We start from the raw sequence: 18,703 nt of genomic DNA on the forward strand, positions 1-18,703 counted from the left end.
CCCCCCCCCCCAAAAAAAAAGTTCTTTAACTGGAAGGCCGGGATATAAATAACTTCTTTTTTCGTGACTAAGCATGTCTTATTTAATGAATTATTTAATCTGCGGAAAATGGGTCATTTTTTTTGGGGGGGGGCGGGGGCAAGCAGTCTTCGTCATAAAATGTGGTAAAATTGTTAGACGCGCCACTAGTGATAAGTAACTAATGAATTGCTGAATTGAGTAAAGCTATGGCATTTATATTGCTACGTATGAAATCTGTGCAATTAACTAGGATAAATGCAGTGTGATAAATATTAAGGTATTATTGTTCGAAAAACTAAACAAAGTAGTAAAAATTTCCAATTAGTACCAAATTGATTTGCAAGATGAGTTCTAAATGCAAATATATTGCGTCAATTTCTTTTGTACTAGTTCGTTGCACACATCTCTGTGTGGCGCTACGATACCACGCACTAGTCTCATTTTGTTCGTGTCGCTGCTCGGTGGCCACATAAAGGAAAAAAGAAAGTGTTTTGAATAACATTTATGTAAAATAAATAGTGCTGATTTTTGGTTTCGCAATATGAGGGTATGGTTTGGAAAACTCACTGTAACTCCGAAATTAATGGTGTTAAGAAAATAATTTCTTTTGCAACATGTTGCTGAATGTTTGGGCATACATAAAACGAAAAACAAAAGATCTTGTGAAAAAAATAAATGGCTTTTGACGATGGCCTACCGCATTAAACCAAAATCGCACGTATTCATTTCAGCAACCGAAGATCTTAGTATAACGCTTGCTCGTCCTCTTACGCCAGGCTAACTGTAGTGGCACGCCTTCCAGCTTCAGACTGGCCCCTCTAAGTTTGAAACGTCGGACACGAAAAAAAGCAGCAATGTAACGCTCGAGAGACGGACGCGAAACTACGGCACTGCCGATCAAACTCTCGCCGATGGCTACATGCATCAGTTAGGGGAAGCTTGGGCGCGCCTCGATTCCAACGCCTTCGTCGAGGTTTGTGGCAACGCGTATGACAGCGCGTCTCCTTGGTAAGTAGGATGTGTGCATCTCGAATGAAAACACCGTCTTCACGCGTTTCAACAGTGAAGTTGAGTGAGCGTGTCCCTAACTAAGCAGCCTTTCCCAGCAGCGGCGCCACATATGCTTCCCGACGTGTTGCTCGCGTTGGCAGCGTGTGTTGGCAACCTTTGACGAGACGCTCCGCTATTGGCAAATATTGAGCCGCTCCGTTCTTCATAACATGTATGCTTTCCGCGGGCTTTTGGTATAACCGTTTGCAGCGCAACAAATCGTTAATTCGTATTGAAGCATCGGTCATCGTGTAGCAGTCACACGTGCCATTTTCAATGGTGAATACGAGCCCCCAAATGAGGTGGCGTGCCGCGAGGCTGTAGACAAGAAGCAACGGTAAGTGTTTGTCGTCCTGCAGGTACGCGTATCGCATTAGTATAACCTGTGTGGCATGTGCTCAGTCGTGCCCAATCAGAGTGAAATAAGTTCTTCCAGGCTGCCGATGCCTTCTGTGCGCCTCTTCTTTGTGGTTGTGCCTTTGCGCTGTGCATCATGACCTTGAGTGAGCACCAACCAGCCAAGCAACATGTCCTTCTTGCCAGGAAATCTCGACCACGGTGTTACTTAGCGTGGACGAGATCCACTTGCTAGGCAGGAGCGTGCGCTAACTTTTGCGATCAAGCAGAACTTGTGCAAATCCGCGACGTCCGTGCGATAATTAAGTTCAGATCATGTGCCCAAAGGAGGGAAAGCACAAAAAGAAACATGTCAACAGGGGCTGTTGCATTTCAGATACCACTATGCTAGATTCCGTGCGGCGCATTACGATACCAAATACCAAAGACTGTTTCCGCAAGTTCTTGCCTAAGGAGAACTTCTGGGTCACTTGAGCTGAGACAGCCGTTTGTGTATGCCTGCTTATCAAGCGACCATGAAAGCGTTCACGTCCGGTCGTAGCACTGAGCAAGAATTCTGTTCGACAGGCGAAGTAAGACGAAACCTGTGTGCCGGCCGCTCGTGGATGCCAACGAACGACGTCGATTTTATCGCTGAGCCTGTAACGTTGAGCCACCTTTTTAGAGAAACGACAGCGCTTTGCGATCGGGGCCATAGCTTTGATGAGCTGCGGCTGGCGATTGGGTCTGACGGCGCAATTTATTTATTTATTTATTTATTTATTTATTTATTTATTTATTTATTTATTTATTTATTACCATCAAGGTCACCGAAGACTTAAAGGAATGGTTACAGGGCAGGTATGTAAAATGAAAGGGGAATTTACAGCAAGATATCGGTGCATATTAGGAATTTCGCATGGTTATACAATGCTAGCTAATGTCTGACGAAACAGTTGGTTATCATTAACAGTTACGAACTTATACGTTAGTTGGGCGCAACCTTCAGGAAGGTGTTCCAGAGACAAAAACAATACCGATAGAGTGACTTGAGTATTTCAGGATTCGATGCCAACTTTATGACAGTCGTTGACGAGGACGAATCCCGACATCCTAAAATAAGTTTGTCGTGAAGAAAGCGTATATAGGATTGTGGTATAATTGGTGAAAAAGACTAACTAGATATCTTACGGCGCAGCGCAAGAGAAGGAATGCCAACACTTGTTTTCGTTGAAGTTATACACTGGCGGTGAGGTTGGGAAGAACGATGCGAACCGGTTGATTCTGCACAGGTTCGAGTGGAGCACTCAAGTTCACACGGGGTTCCGACAATGTATACTTACGCTTATAGAGTGCGTCGATGCTTTGTAAAGCAGGAAAGACGGCGCGTTGCCAAACTTAAGGCACCCCAGCGTTCGAATGGCATTATTATGCATTGAATGTTAAGTGCACGAGATGAGTTAGGTGTGTAAAAATATTATCCGAGTACTTATACGAGTTGGCAAATTCAATAAATTATCTAATGAAAATATTTGTTCTCTCTCTTGTTCAAACCTCATGTTGACGGGCTGTGAGAGCCTGTAGACGTGCGTATAACTATACGCAAGTCGGATGTGGTATTTAGGTCGGATTATAAGTCGAAGCGGTCGTCGTCATCAGTACACAGCAGGCGACGAGTGCTGTTAACGCGGCCGCGCGCAGGTTTTGCCTGGATTTTTGTGCGTTTGTCTTGTCCGCCCTCTGACAGTTCACGCAGGTTGAAGCCCTTATTTCAAGTTCACTTTTCAGTCGCGACCCGGGGTATCGTGTACCATGCCGAGGCCGTTAGAAAAATCTTCGCAATATCTAGCCGGAGCTACTCGGGGGAACGGAAAATGATGTTTCATTCGTTTTCAATTTTATCACTCGCGCACACCTACGTTTCGAGTTAGTGACCATGGTCGTCTAAACAAGCAGGCCCTGTTAGAAAAGACGTTGCGAAACATTGGTGTTTCATTTAGCCTTGCGTGCAGAAATGCTAGGTGAAAGGTCGGTATTTCTTGCCTTCGCTTGAAGCTTCGCCGCACTGCTTCTCTAACAGGTGTTTTGTTTTATGGCCGGTCTATGTACAGTGCAGTCCGCTGTTAAAGCTGCATTGAAGAGCTACATTGAGTTTAATCTGGTGAAGTACTTTTGTCAAGACGAAATATGCATTTATTTAGCGAAAGAAGGCTGGGTATTAGCGCGGGAAATAGAAAAGAAGAAATTCATCGTTTTTTTCTTGGTTTTTTGTTTTCTTTTCAATTTGGCGCTCGGTCCTGAATGTGGTCACGTCAGTACGGCTTCACAGATTTCAAACCTTTCTTGCTCGCTCTAGGGGGCCGTGTCTTTTCAGATGCGGAAATCGGAACCCACCAGGTGTTCCTTTAGAATGAACTGCAATCCTTTTTTATCGGTACACGATAAACTCGTACCCAGCGGACGCTATCGTGGTGTCACTAGGCATACGGGAACCACACGCTCCCCTTTCGTTCTTGCGTCATCTCTGTGCTTACCGTGACTCCACTCGCGGTGAGCCTGACGTCTCTTGTATTCCGGAAGTGCAGTCCACCCTTCCAGGTTGGGATTTCCCCGTGTAGCGTCCCTCGGTTAAAAGGAACAATCGTCTCGCATTGTGGGGGCCGGTGCGGAAGACGTCGGCAGAGGCCGCGTCGACTTGGGTGCCAGCACGCCACCCACTGCGAGCCGCCTTCCGTGGAGGTGGGCGCTTCCGGACTGGCAGCGGGAGGAAATGAGCCCGCGTGTGCACACTTCGTACATCCACTCTAGGACGACCGGACAATGTTTGCCACTCTGCAAACGACAGGTCCTCGGCGACCTTGTCGCGCGCGTAGAGAGGACAAACGATTGTGGGGACTCACGGCGAGAACAGGCGCACTAACAGTTGTTGTTTGGCTCTCACAAGGCCGATGCGAAGAGACTACATTTGACTGAAGAGCGCAAAGAACACAAGAAAGGAAGACCGCACAGGACGAGCGTTATCTCAAACTGAAGTTTATTCTCGGAAAAACACGCCTACTTATCAGTCGGCACAGATCAAAAGCAGTGTATACATCATTGCGCAAGCGCGCTCCTGTTCGCGAAAGTTGCGTACTTTAATCGTGACACGGCTGTATGCTCATAAGAACACGAAATACCAATGGCTCCGAGAGCGTAAGAGATAGAAACCAGCTCTGACTCGGGTTTTTATCATGCGGCCATTGATAGTGTTCGATTTTGCAGCGAAAAACGATTTGTCTAGATGTGCTATTTCACTTGTGTGAAGGTTAATCGATGGCTGGTCGACACACGTGGAACCATATTTTTGAGCGTAGGAAGCCTCTACGACCTCCCTGGTTCTCCTAAATCGGTGCCCAAAAGCCAGCCAGCCCTCGATTAACATTCTCGCAAGCGAAATACCATATCTCGACAAAACGTTTTTCCCTGCGAAATCCAACACTATCAATGGCCACATGATAAAAGCCCGAGTCATAGCTGGTTTCTGTGTCAAACGCTCTCGGAGCCTTTGGTCTTTTGTGTATTTATGAGCATACAGCCGTGTTAGGCCGCTCATCTCTCGAACACGCAGAATGGACGGCGGAGGGCTGCATGATTGTTTTTTATATACTTTTGAAGTGCCGCGAGTTGCCCGTGCGTTTTGTGAATAGGGAAGCGTCTAACCCCCCAGCGCCTCAGGCGGCAATCGTTTCTGTGGTTGAGGGGTCGGACGGCCCGCGTGGTGTTGGGTGACGAGCCGAGGCGCGCGCCGCCGCGGGGGGCGCGGTGCAGAGGGGAAAACGGACTCGGAGAAAATGCTTTTGCGCGGGCTTTGTTGACATTCCGCCGATGGTCATAATAGGGCCACGCGGACAAAGCTCGAGCGGGACGGTTGTATACGCGACGTTGTGGCGCCGGCTCTTGAGTCCCCTGCTAATTAGAGACGCAGCTGCCAGCAAGGTTGACCACGTCTGGCGCGTACGGAGCGGGGGGGTTCACCCCCCTACGCATTCGGACGGCAGCCACGTGCATCTTGTTTTGAGCGCTGGGGAGAGCCCGCTTTGTGTCGTGTTACAGCATGCAGTGCGCGCCGTAGAGAGGGGCGCGGCGTCGTTTGAAGAGCACCCGAGTCCGGATGCCGCCAGCGGTAATTAGTTTTCTACCAGGAAAAACCTTGAGGGGGGCTACGGTACGCGGTGTTGGGACACCAGCGCCCGAGCCACCCTTGCTGGCTAGAAACGCCGCTGAGGTGCGAGATGGCCTCAATAAATCATGCAGGCCTGGCGTGTTTGACGAGGCCGTCACTGACCACGTGGAAATAGGAGGGGGAGAAGAAGATGTGGGAAGAGGGAAAACAGGGTAGTTTTCCAATAGACTCACTTATGAGAGTAAGCCCATCCCTTTGGGTTGTGGCTTAAGAAACTGTCAACTCTCATTGGCAATTGCTTCCGTGGGATGGGCTAACGACCCTACCGCCCTTTTTCTTTGTCTCTTTCCCCTATAACAACCGAGACGAGGTGCTTGTTCCTCAGTCTAGGCTGTAATCACTAAACCTGATAGAACAGTAAGACTCCGTACGATGCAACGCTAGTCTGGGCCGTAACCACTTAGTGGTAGAACAGTGAGACTCGGTTGGTCGTATGTAATGACAGTTGTCCTAGGCTCTAACTTAAGAAAAAGTAGAAGAGTAAGGCGCTGTTTACTTGTGTGTTTTGTATCAGTGTTCTTTTGCTAACTCTGTATTTGACTGTGTAAATATTTCCGTTACAATATATCTTCAAGTTTTGTTACCTCCAACCTGCCTCCTGCTTCATCGACGCCGATAAACACCTTGAAGAGACTTTGGTCGACTTCAAGGAGAAAAGAACAAATCATCACGAAGAAACTTAACTGGCGCAGTCGACAGGATCGGCGAGCTCTACAACATCGAATCCTGGACCAGTGGTGAAGGGATCAAGTCATCCAACGAGCACCTCCTGCACCTTTGAGAAGATCCCACAGCAGCCAAGCCCGGCACCGTGGAGGAGATCCGAAAACAACAGTGCATTCAGCAAAGGGTGAGCAGGATTTCTTGCGTCTTTCTCAAGTTGGCATGGCAGTTGATGTGTAGAGCAAATGGTGAGGACACGCGGGGGCGCAGAGACAATGGAGTCTAATGGAGTTGAGGGTGTGACGGTGGCGGAAATGGATCGGAATCGAGAGTTATCAAATGACGATAGGCTAAATTCCGATAAGTCAAATGAAATGAGAGAACCCAGTCAGAGCCAGGAATTTTCGCAGCAGGCATCTCCGCCTTTGCAAATTCCGAATGATACAAGAACGCTTGAGCTTGAAATTCAAAGGCTCAATGCTCAGACTACCTGTATACAGCTTCAGATTGAGTACGAAAGGCTGTTGCAGGCAAGGACGAATGCTGAACGTCTCAATGGCACGTCGTCCAGCGCTGAGTCGGACCGAGGCGATCGGAGGCGAATGGGCTTCAACTCCGTCGAGCAATGCGCAAAAGTGCTGAAAGGGTTCCGCCTGCCGTGTGACGCGGATGTACCCTTATGGTTTGAGGAGGTAGAGAGACTTTTTGCTACTTACGGGGTACCGTATGAGAGTCGCGTGCATTTAGTCATGCCAGCTCTAACTGAGCGCGTTCGCTACCTACTGCGTAACCTCAACCAGGAAGAGAGTACAGATTACGAGTCAGTTAAACAGGCAGTGTTGATGGAACTGAAGCTTTCTCCTGCAGAGTATCTGCAAAGGTTTGAGAGAGCAGTGAAGCGGAAGGAGGAAACGTGGTCACAGTTCGCGTCGCGAGTGAAAACGTATTTTTCCTACTACCTTCAAGTAAGAGGAGCCGACACTGTAGAAGTGATGGCAGAACTCATGGTCGCGGATCGTATAAAAGCGGGCCTTAGTATAGAGGGTCTTGAGTACGTGAGGCTACGAGAAGGCGAGGAATGGTTTAAGCCGCCTGAGATTGCCAAAGTACTGCAAACTTTGGAACAAGCGAAAGGCAAAGGATATGCCTCAAAGCCATCAGCGGCAGGGATGGGGCAAAAGCCGACGCGAGTGGCGAAAAGCGCCCTAAAGTGCCACGTAGGTCACAGCTCAGGCCATTTCGCTAAGGATTGCCCGAAGTCTAGTGACAAGGGAAACCAGCCAAAGAAGGCTACCGAGCCAAGGCCGAGGGCACAAAGGGTGGTGATAGTCGACGAGACGGGAAGTGGGACACCTGATGGAGTCCTTACTGCAAAGGTAGAGGCCTTGAAACACAAAGGTGAAGGCATGACTAACCTACAGTTGATCCCGATCTCATGCGGAACCGTATCTACAGATGCGATTCTAGATACGGGGAGTGAAATAACTGTCATACGCGAGAGTCTGCTTCCGCAATGTATTGTGGAGCCTTCAGGCACGATACGATTGGTGTCTGCATTTGGTAAAACTATTGAGGCAAAGCTAGCAACGTTGCCGGTAAAGTTAAATAGCCCGCAAATGGCAGCGGAACCTCAGAACGTTGACCTACTCTGCGCGTTGACTAATGAGCTCGTCGAGGGCACAGATTGTTTGTTGACCAAGGAAGATTGGGAACATTTATTCAAGGCCAGCAGCTCTCTGGAATCCATTGTAGCACCGGCCGAGCCTGCTCAGAGGATAGAGCGATCAAATGAGAAAGCCGAGGCAGTAGCCTGCAATGTTACTTTGGAGGAGGAAGGTGTTTCTGGAGAAGTTGAGCTAATTGATGAAGAGAGGGATGCGTCAATAAGCCAGAGAGAAGAGTTCCGCAGATGGCAGCTAGCTGACGCTACCTTAAAGAAAGGTTGGGAAGATGCTCGGAGTGGGAAATCCGGCATGTTCGTCTCTGATGGACTCTTACACCACTGGGACTCAATAGTAGGCACCCGAGTGAGACAACTAGTTGTTCCCAAAGACAAGCGCAGTGAGGTGATGCGTTTAGCTCATGAGTCACTATGCGGAGGGCACCTAGGGCCAAGGAAAACTAAAGTGCGTATTAGGTGTAATTTTTTTTGGCCTGGCATGGAGAAGGAGGTATTAGAGCATTGTCGTTCGTGCCATGATTGTCAAATTCGCTCTGACAGGCGTCGCACGGACAGAGTACCTATAACTCCTCCCACTAGGCCAAATCACCCTTTTCAAATTGTCAGTACAGACATCATTGGACCCTTAGACAGACCGTCAGCGAAAGGTCACAGGTACGCGCTTTGCTTGGTGAACATTTGCACAGGGTGGCCAGAGGTTGTCCCACTGCGTTCTTTGACAGCTAAGGCGACTTGCGACGCGTTGATTGAAATTTTCAGTCGCACTGGCGTTCCGGAAATGATCTGTTCCGACCAGGGCACTAATTTCAAATCACAGCTCACACAGTCGATGCTCGAGAAATTAGGTTGCGCACCAAGATTCTCAACCCCAGAACACGAAGAGAAAATAGCTGCAATTAAGAATGTGGCGACACCACGCACTAAAAAGGAGCTACGCAGCCTGCTAGGACTGTGCGGCTACTATCGCGAGTGCGTCCGAGAATGTGCAGAGGTGGCGAGCCCGCTCACGCGGTTAACAAAGAAGGGGGTACCCAATAGCATACCCTGGTCAGAGGAAGCTCAGACGGCGTTTAAGACACTGAAACAGTCCCTGTGCGAGGCCGTGGCGCTCAGCACTCCAGACCCATCTGAGCCCTACTGGCTTTTCACAGACGCGTCAGCTACGGCGGCGGGCGCTTGTTTGGCGCAAATGACAGCCGAGGGAAAGGAGGGGCCTATTGCCTTTGCCAGCCACCGCTTCACGCCGACTCAGACGCGATGGTCGACAATTGAGAGGGAAGCGTTTGCTATTATATGGGCCTTAAAGAAGTTTGACTACTGGCTTTTTGGTGCCGAGATAAACGTTGTTTCCGACCACAATCCATTGTCGTACCTTACAACTTCGACTCCACACGGGGCAAAATTGACAAGATGGGCACTGGCTTTACAGCGATATCACGCGTCAGTGCGACATCGGAAGGGTGTCAGTAATGGTAACGCGGATGCTTTGTCCAGGCTTCACAACAGCTCATGGAAGCCAGCGTAATACTATACTGCCATGCCAACTGGATGGGCGTGAATGTTCCTGCTCACTTGGCGCTGTATATTGCGGACTTTGTGAGTGCCGATTCAAGACCCAGAGACACTAGAGTGCTCTTACAGTTTGGAACTGCAATCGTGTGCTTGATAGTTTGATGACATGTATTGTGTATTTCTTTTTACTCTCTTCTTGCTTTGTTATATGAAAGTGTTTGTTGTTGTGATGTAATTAGGCTAGGGTGTGGTTAGAATGTTCATTACGTAATCGCGGCAGTGATTTATCGTATCACTGAGCGAAAATCAGCCCAGTATACTCTTTAGGGGGAACGTGTTAGGCCGCTCATCTCTCGAACACGCAGAATGGACGGCGGAGGGCTGCATGATTGTTTTTTATATACTTTTGAAGTGCCGCGAGTTGCCCGTGCGTTTTGTGAATAGGGAAGCGTCTAACCCCCCAGCGCCTCAGGCGGCAATCGTTTCTGTGGTTGAGGGGTCGGACGGCCCGCGTGGTGTTGGGTGACGAGCCGAGGCGCGCGCCGCCGCGGGGGGCGCGGTGCAGAGGGGAAAACGGACTCGGAGAAAATGCTTTTGCGCGGGCTTTGTTGACATTCCGCCGATGGTCATAATAGGGCCACGCGGACAAAGCTCGAGCGGGACGGTTGTATACGCGACGTTGTGGCGCCGGCTCTTGAGTCCCCTGCTAATTAGAGACGCAGCTGCCAGCAAGGTTGACCACGTCTGGCGCGTACGGAGCGGGGGGGTTCACCCCCCTACGCATTCGGACGGCAGCCACGTGCATCTTGTTTTGAGCGCTGGGGAGAGCCCGCTTTGTGTCGTGTTACAGCATGCAGTGCGCGCCGTAGAGAGGGGCGCGGCGTCGTTTGAAGAGCACCCGAGTCCGGATGCCGCCAGCGGTAATTAGTTTTCTACCAGGAAAAACCTTGAGGGGGGCTACGGTACGCGGTGTTGGGACACCAGCGCCCGAGCCACCCTTGCTGGCTAGAAACGCCGCTGAGGTGCGAGATGGCCTCAATAAATCATGCAGGCCTGGCGTGTTTGACGAGGCCGTCACTGACCACGTGGAAATAGGAGGGGGAGAAGAAGATGTGGGAAGAGGGAAAACAGGGTAGTTTTCCAATAGACTCACTTATGAGAGTAAGCCCATCCCTTTGGGTTGTGGCTTAAGAAACTGTCAACTCTCATTGGCAATTGCTTCCGTGGGATGGGCTAACGACCCTACCGCCCTTTTTCTTTGTCTCTTTCCCCTATAACAACCGAGACGAGGTGCTTGTTCCTCAGTCTAGGCTGTAATCACTAAACCTGATAGAACAGTAAGACTCCGTACGATGCAACGCTAGTCTGGGCCGTAACCACTTAGTGGTAGAACAGTGAGACTCGGTTGGTCGTATGTAATGACAGTTGTCCTAGGCTCTAACTTAAGAAAAAGTAGAAGAGTAAGGCGCTGTTTACTTGTGTGTTTTGTATCAGTGTTCTTTTGCTAACTCTGTATTTGACTGTGTAAATATTTCCGTTACAATATATCTTCAAGTTTTGTTACCTCCAACCTGCCTCCTGCTTCATCGACGCCGATAAACACCTTGAAGAGACTTTGGTCGACTTCAAGGAGAAAAGAACAAATCATCACGAAGAAACTTAACTAGCCGTGTCACGATTAGATTTTACAACCTTCGCGAACATTTTTGAGGGGATAGGAGCGCGCTTGCTCAATGATGTACATTGCTTTTGATTTGTGTTGACTGATAAATAGGCGTGTTTTTCCGAGAATAAACTTTAGTTTGAGATAACGCTCGTCCTGTGTGGTCTTCCTTTATTGTGTGTGTGTGTGTGTGTGCGTGTGCGTGTGTGTGTGTGTGTGTGTGTGTGTGTGTGTGTGTGTGTGTGTGTGTGTGTGTGTGTGTGTGTGTGTGTGTGTGTCTTTTTTTTGGGCTCCAAGTGAAACGTGAATTTTCACAAACTCGCTCAAATTTCACTTCTCGTAGACAAGAGGTCTGCACGCGTTGCTAATTCGGGCTCAGTTGTACGCGACCGAGCCCTAAGAGGGCATCGAACTGCGCATGGTCTTTCTTTTTTTTATCTATTCATGATACCTTTAGGAACAATGTCACATTTGCGAGTAATAGACGAGAGAAATGCTAGATTAAAGGATACGCACAATAAACATCCGCGCCGAACTGCGAGACAAAAAAAAAAGATTCGTAAATGCGGCGGTATAGATTATTGTGCTGAGTACTAAGGATGCTTTTACCAATCTGGAAGTCGGTTTTTCTTGGCATCTAATTGTTTTATTGTGGCTTCGCGAAACTGTCTGCCGCTGCGTGTGTATCACCCTCGGGGCCCATCAGTCGATCGTCGCCCCGCTCTCTTATCGACCGAAAACACTCTGAAGTGGCACCGTATATGTAAGCTTGTTTTCGTGCCGCAGATCTCGCGCACCGCGGGTCCCACATTTGCGTGGACAGTTCTTGATCGGAAGGACGCGCTTCAATCATCTGCAGCGTTTGAGGCGCCGAAGTTGAGGCGCGAGAAAGAACAGTCGCAAGTGGCCAGAAATGTATCGCATGGGGAGCAGAATCTCGGCATTTTCCCCCTTTTCTGGCTCGTGTGGAGAGAGCGCGTTCACTTTGCGCCAGCCACTTTTGTGCAACGGTGCCCTTGCATGCGTATACGTATGTAGAATCTCGTGGACTGCTCCTGCTTACGGCCGTTTCTCACTCGCACTGTACGCCTCTTACGATTGCTTCCTTGGCGGGTTATAAGCCTATCATTCGTTCCGATTTCTAAACAACCCAAAACACTTTGTCTGTACAGACTCCGCGCACTCTGCTCGCGAGAAAAGTTTACGCTCGCTTCTCCAGCTTTTCGGTCTTCGAGCTCCAAAGTTATTGAGTCTACGGAGGCGGGCACCCGCGCGGGCGTGGTGGATATGGCGAGAAATTTCAGGTTAAAGCGCGACACGCGTCAGAACCATCCGTGTGCTTCGCCAACGCGACCTACTAGTCGCGTGGTGCAGCCGTTTCGCGTGACTCAGTCGCGTAGTCGCTGCGGCCTCCGAGTGACCCATGGGAACTTGCGCAACACCCAACGACTCCGCTGCTTGCGCCGATTGTGGTCGCTTCGTGGCGCCGGCTGAGGGTTCTCGGGTGCAGTACACAGCGCGGCTCTTGCTCGGCCTCGCCCGCACACCGCCCCTGTTGCGAACCGTTATTCCAGTACCTCGTGCCTGGGCTTTTCAACACTCCGTTCCGAATGCGGCCGTACGACATCGCGATGGGCAGCCGAGTCCCTATCGTCCGCCGAGTCGGACTGCTGTGGAAGGGAACGCCGTGACAGCAGCTTGTCACCGCCGCACGGTTCGCCCGTGCGCGCTTGGTGCCAAGGGCGTTCGTGCGTTGTTCGCGGGCTGGCTGTAGCGAGGACAGTTCCGTCCTGCCGAGCCCGATCTGCAAGCGATTGTCTGTCGGCGTCCTCTGTCAGATTATCGATTCCGCTGCCGGCTCGTTCTTGAAAAACTGACGGACCATAAACTACAACGAGCGGGTCGATGCAAATCGATTCCAAAGTGCGTCTCCTCGAAGAAGCAGAGCAGGAGAGAACCTGTTCGGCCTTGGCTTTATATGGAACATCGGAAGACCAGAAAGCTGCTTGGTAAGTGTGGCGTAGCTAGGCCCGAATGGAAGAGCAGAACACTTGGAGCAATTATTCAATCAAATTAGCTGAGCTATGCGAACTTTCTCGCGCATTGCGGATTTCCGTGGAACTCACTTTTAAGCTTTCTTCCGCTCGAGCTCTCGACCGATTCGACACGGCACTCATGTCCGATTCCTGCACCAGTGTTGTTTCCAACTCCGCAGCCGAACGGTGCACTCTTAAAACGGTTTGCATATACTTCAGGGATTATCGTGCCCCACAGCAGGGCCGGTATTTTGTAGCGATGCCTTTTCCGATGCTATGCTTTTTCCTGCTTTTCGCGCTTGGCCAGTGGTCAGAGCGATGGTCTGCCCACATTATCAACGGGATCAGGCGGCCGTGTGTGGTGGATGATAAGAATAGCATAGAATAAGGCATAAGGCATCGCTACAAAATAGCGGCCCAGTAGCTATAACGGCCGCATTTACTTCCAGGTCATGCATCAACGGCGTGCCAGTTTCGTGCAGCAATAGAGTGTTTTAGTTGAGCGTGTTTACGCTCCGCTAAGCACCTAAGCGGAGCGGAAGCGTGAATGCGCATGCGCCGTCCGCTTAGTCGTAAGCGGGCTAGCGGAGCGAGGAACACGGTCCGATTAGAAGCTGCCTGAGCGGAGCGCTTTGGCTAGCGTTGCCGTCAGAAAGGATTGAATTGGATGCAGAAAACAAGCGCGCTGGCTATCACGTGGCGTTCCCCAAGACGGCACTTTATTTTCCATTGAATAAAATCGACTGGTAACACATTACAAGCGCACGTCTAGATACTTCATGGAGAAATAAGTTATATATATACACGTTTTACTGTATAAGAGTGATCAATAGGTGTATTTATTTTCTTTCATTACCCTGAATTTGGCCAGGTGGCGCTGCAACTACGAAAGGTCCGCTCCGCTACGCTGAACGTACAACAAAAACGTGAAAATTGCCCACCGCTGCGCTGTGGCTTATCTGCTGAGTGTTTACGGGAAGCGGGGTGGGTCAGCCAGCATGGGAACGATTGGTAGTGCGTGGATTTGCCTAAACCTCGTCCTTCTGGCTTCAGGCGGCTTCGTGACTATGTGAACTCGTCATTTTCAACAAATTACTGCGCAGTGAATCATTAAACAAACATTGTCAAAGTTGTCCCACGGCAGGATGCGAAACCATTACGCCACGACACATGCATCCACAAGCGGCGTAGAATAATACCCTTATGAATTTCTCGCGGCAGGCCACCTCGATTTGGCCACCTCAACAGATTAACCGCGTCAATTATTAGCGATTGTGCGTATTCGCAGAGTCTTCTGCACTTAGAGGCGTGTAGGTTGAGCGGAAATGAATGCAGATAGAGCATAATAAGCAAAGCCGCAGGAACATCCGAATCCACTAGCATGAGGATAAGACAAATTCATACACTGCGTCACTGCCGCGGTGGCTGAACGATTGCAGCGCCCGAGTTCCCTCTATGTCGTGCGCGTCGTCAGTGTGGCAGGACTTTCTCGGCGGGAAGGCAGCGAGCGCAGGGTTTTAAAGAACGGAGACGCAAGCAAGGCAGATGACTGTTATTGTTGTGGGACAAGGTGAGCCGCAAAGGGTGCGCATGTTTTTAAAGTGTGTGTGCTCGAACGCTCCTTGCACATGGTGCGTCGACACGTGGCATCGAATCCAGGCCGGCACGCGCGGTCCCGAAGGCTCGGTGAAGTGTTGCCGTGGCGAGGCTGCTGCGTCGCGTTTTGTGCGCCAGCGGACCTTGACCGCTCTTTTTCCTCGCCCGAGCTCGTGCCTGCGCTTGCCGTGCTACGCCTCGCCGTCCTCCTCAAGCTGTGGGGTCCTTAAGGGGAAACGCTAAATCATTCTAGGCTGCGCGTGATTCAGCCCTCTTTTCGCTAATTTCGCGATAACAGGTCGATCATTAGTGATGGGAATGAATTGGGCATTTGGGCCGTTGCGGCTCACCTAGTGTTATCCGCACTCGCCAGGTTCGCTCCTGGGGTCATTTAGAACACAGTGCCGGGGATCTCTGCCGCCCAAATACCAGCGAGCTCCGGGCAGACGTCGTCGCAGTCCGTGACGCCACGGGGAGCTTGTGCGGCCAACTTCGATGCGGCGCCGCCACCCGCGTTTCGCTCTTTTTTGACTTGCCGCGTTAAAGAACCCAAGTTATTCCGGAGTCCCTCGCAATCAGATTGTGGTTTTGACTCGTAAAATCCCATAATTTGAGACTTGCTTTTTATGCGTTGCATATTGCAATCACTCAGTTCAGCCCTTGGGCACGGCCGGGCAGCCACCATTGACCTTGAGCGCAACCACGTGACGTGACGTCACGACAGTCGGAGGAAAAGCTGGGCCCCAACTCGCGCGGTCGCGCGCGGCCGCAGCCACCACCTGACTCCCGCTCCTCTCGCTAGGGGCGCTGCGCCGGCGCGTGACGTCACGGAGGAAAAGCTGGTTGCTATCATCATCATCTGGGCCCCAACTGGCGCGGTCGCGCTATGGTGGCTAGAGCCCTCTAGCCACCATTGTCGCGCGCGGCCGCGCAATATGCAACGCATTCTTGGCTTAACGAAGCTAAGCCTGGCCATTTTTTTTTTCTATTATAGAGGGGCACGTTTGTAATTAGTGGCGTCCAGAACTCTGTGACGTGTATCCTACTTCTGCAAACGCTTCCGTCACGTGCAACTAGCAGAAAGCATAGCCTTCGAGATCTGTATTTGTTATCCAGAGGGCGCGTGGATTTGGACACCACGTGTGCAACTTAAATGTGTGTTTTTTTTCTCTCTCTTTTTGTTGTTCGTCCCGGAACTACAGAGTGGGTTACGACGGAGTCCGCAGCGGAGCTCTGCGTATTAATTTTGACAGACCGGGGATCATTGTAGCGTGCACGCGTAGCACTGCACACGAACGCTTCTGCATCTCGCGCCCCAGTCGAAACGCCAATACAGCGGCCGGGAATCGAGCCCACGACCTCGCGCTCTGGAGCACAGGCGCCATATTACCACTGAGCTACCGTGGTAGTCATTCCGCTGCCGACAAGGCCAAATATAGCACGGTATTTATATCCGCCTGAGATCCGGCGCACGAGGCTGCGTGTTGCCAATAGCTGCACTCAACAACGCGCTGTGTGACCGAGGAAAAGCCGGAAAAAACGTGTAATGTTTCTCGGAATATGGCAGTTCTGAGAAACTCGAGAGGGGGGGGGGGCGATAAAATGGGGAGTTTTCGCCGCGGTTGCTTTGAATAAGAAAAATTGACGCCTGCGACGGTTTCTGCAGAGCTGTATAGTAGTATACCAGAAGGAAGCGCAGTTTTCAACTGGTCCTCTACGCAATGTGCAGATAATAATGACGTCTTTTTGCAGGTTTTCTTAGTGTGTGCTTGGCTGTGTGCCTGGGGTATCACGAAACAACGATTAAAGCGCATCGCAGCTAAAAATCGAGAAATTTTGAAGCTGAAACGTAGCGACGTAAGGAGTACGTTTACTAACGAACGATTGGAGCATCGCCTTTCACACGCGTCAGACGTCATTTCGAACACGGCGTCCGATGTCACGTGTGACCCGCGTTCTCCCGACGACGGGACGTGCGTTTGCTGCAGAAGGCGAAGCAGAGCGCTGCGATATATGTGCAACGCATGCTCGTGTCCCTGCGTGAATCGAGTCAGGTTCAGTGACGCGCTTCGCGAGATGCTTGTCGGTAACGGCGAGTGCTCTCAAACCGTCGTGCTCATTAGCACGTGTCGACGCGCAACCGCAGTCGCGCAAACTTTGCTCCGCGAGGGTGTTTGCGCTCCTGCCACTCGGGCCCCCGGCGCATGATCGCGGTGAATGGAATACTGCGTGTGGACCTCATCCGCTGCGCCGAGCGTGTCTCGCGCGACGACAGTGCGTGGGTGCCGTGCACACCGAGAACGTCGTGCGCGCACCTCCCCGAGCACCGTCGTTGGGCGGCAGGGTCTCTGGCAGTGCGCGGGAGTACTCTGTCGCCTCGGAGAGACTCTTCCGCGGCCGCAGAGATCGCGCCGCTGCGATCTCGGAGGCCAGTGATGTGGTTCTCTGGCGCCGAGACGGCGGATGAGCACAGCGGCGCCGAGGAACGCGTGGGCGTCCGCGCGGCTGTTTCCGAGAGACGTGCCAAGGCCTCGACCGAACGAGTCGCGCAGGCAGCGCCGCCGCCTCGTCGTCGCCCGTGCGTCCACGCGCTTGTCCCCGGGCCTTCGGTGCGTGCGGCGCTGGGGCCGGCGTCGGGGCTTTCCAGTGAGCCTCGCGCGAGCGGAGCGCTCCAGAGGTCGCGTGTCCGGCTGACGGCGGCCATCCTGCACGTGTGCCACCGGCGGCGAGCGCTTTCTGGAGCATGTGCCGGAGCTGCCTTTGTTCGCGAATCGTGCTCGCGCGGCAGGAAGCGAGGGGGAGCCGGTCGGTGACGGGCGGCCCATCCGCGCGCGCTCCTTGGCGCGGTCCTTGGCACGCCGCTTTGAGGGCCGTGCGAGGACGGCGCCGACCTCTTCTCGGCTGGCGGCCTTCGCGCGGCGCTGCCTCTCGTCCCTTTATTAACGGCGTCCTCTGCCGGCGGGCCTCTCAAGTGGGCCACCGCTTGCCAAGTCTGCACTTCCTGTGTCACCCCCGGTGGCGCGGTCGGCTTGGGCCGCCCGTGAGGACGCGAAGCAGAGCGCGTCCTGGTGCACCCGAGGTCCGGCGAGCCCATTTGTAGTAGGCCTATCCGACCGATAGTTGAGTAGAACTTGTTGTTGGGCGAGTTGGTAGGTATTAGCGAACATTGTTTTCACTGCGCGAGCAAACGAACCACAAGGACAGCGAGGGACAAGGACGGGTGCGCCCGTCCTTGTCCCTCGCTGTCCTTGTGTTTCGTTTGCTCGCGCAGTTAAAACAATGTTCGCTAATACCTATCCGACCGAGTTGGTTCTCTCGTTACGGTCTCGCTCGCTAATTCGTGGAACCCTCTGGGTTCTTTCGCCAAAACTCTCGTTCCGTGCGTAAAGAAACGCGGAGACGCACCCGACCGTTCTACGGTTTGCCCCTCGCCTGCACGAGCGCCGTCCGCGCCATCGGTCGGCCCCGCGCGCTTCGCGAGGCGTCAGCCTCCCAGCGACTTCCGCTCGGCCTTGTGGCCGCACGCTGCTGTCGAGAGCCTCGTCCTCGATGCGAAGACGGACGAGCCTTCGTCTCGCCCGTGTCGTCGGCAGATCGCGCTAGCTCGCGGCCGTCACCTGGCGGCTAGAGCCAAGACTGCAGCTGCCTCGTCGTGTAGTCAACAGAGACTGGTACCTTGCTCGGTGCAGCATTACGCGCTTTTGGAGAGCTGCAGACTTTTTTTTTTGTGTGTGTGTGTGCAATGCATTCTATTTTAACCGTTGCGGTATATAATACCCCTGTCACACTGGGAGTTTTCATGTCATTCGAATCGAACGGCATTCGGTGCAACGAATGTCATTTGCCTGCGGAGGTGCTACACTAGAAAAATTAATGTCATTCGGTGGCGATATCAATGGCGATCATTCCGAAAAAAAAAACGT

The 18,703-nt window shown here is 51.8% G+C and overlaps 1 protein-coding gene across 4 annotated transcripts in view; it reads left to right on the forward strand.

Annotated features, from left to right (window-relative positions):
• rdx (BTB/POZ and MATH domain-containing protein rdx) overlaps positions 1-18,703 on the forward strand; it is a 219,128-nt gene that overhangs the window by 134,941 nt on the left and 65,484 nt on the right. Inside the window, exon 1 of one of the 4 annotated variants that reach the window (XM_065450703.1) lies at positions 14,633-14,754. The exons of the other annotated variants lie outside the window; for them this stretch is intronic. Within the exon in view, the coding sequence (XP_065306775.1) occupies positions 14,730-14,754 (25 nt within the window). The 5' untranslated portion in view covers positions 14,633-14,729. Of the gene's footprint in view, positions 1-14,632; positions 14,755-18,703 lie in introns of those variants that run through there. 4 annotated transcript variants of the gene reach the window in all.

This window comes from Dermacentor albipictus, chromosome 4 (assembly GCF_038994185.2).
Source record: "Dermacentor albipictus isolate Rhodes 1998 colony chromosome 4, USDA_Dalb.pri_finalv2, whole genome shotgun sequence".
NCBI lineage: Eukaryota > Metazoa > Arthropoda > Arachnida > Ixodida > Ixodidae > Dermacentor > Dermacentor albipictus.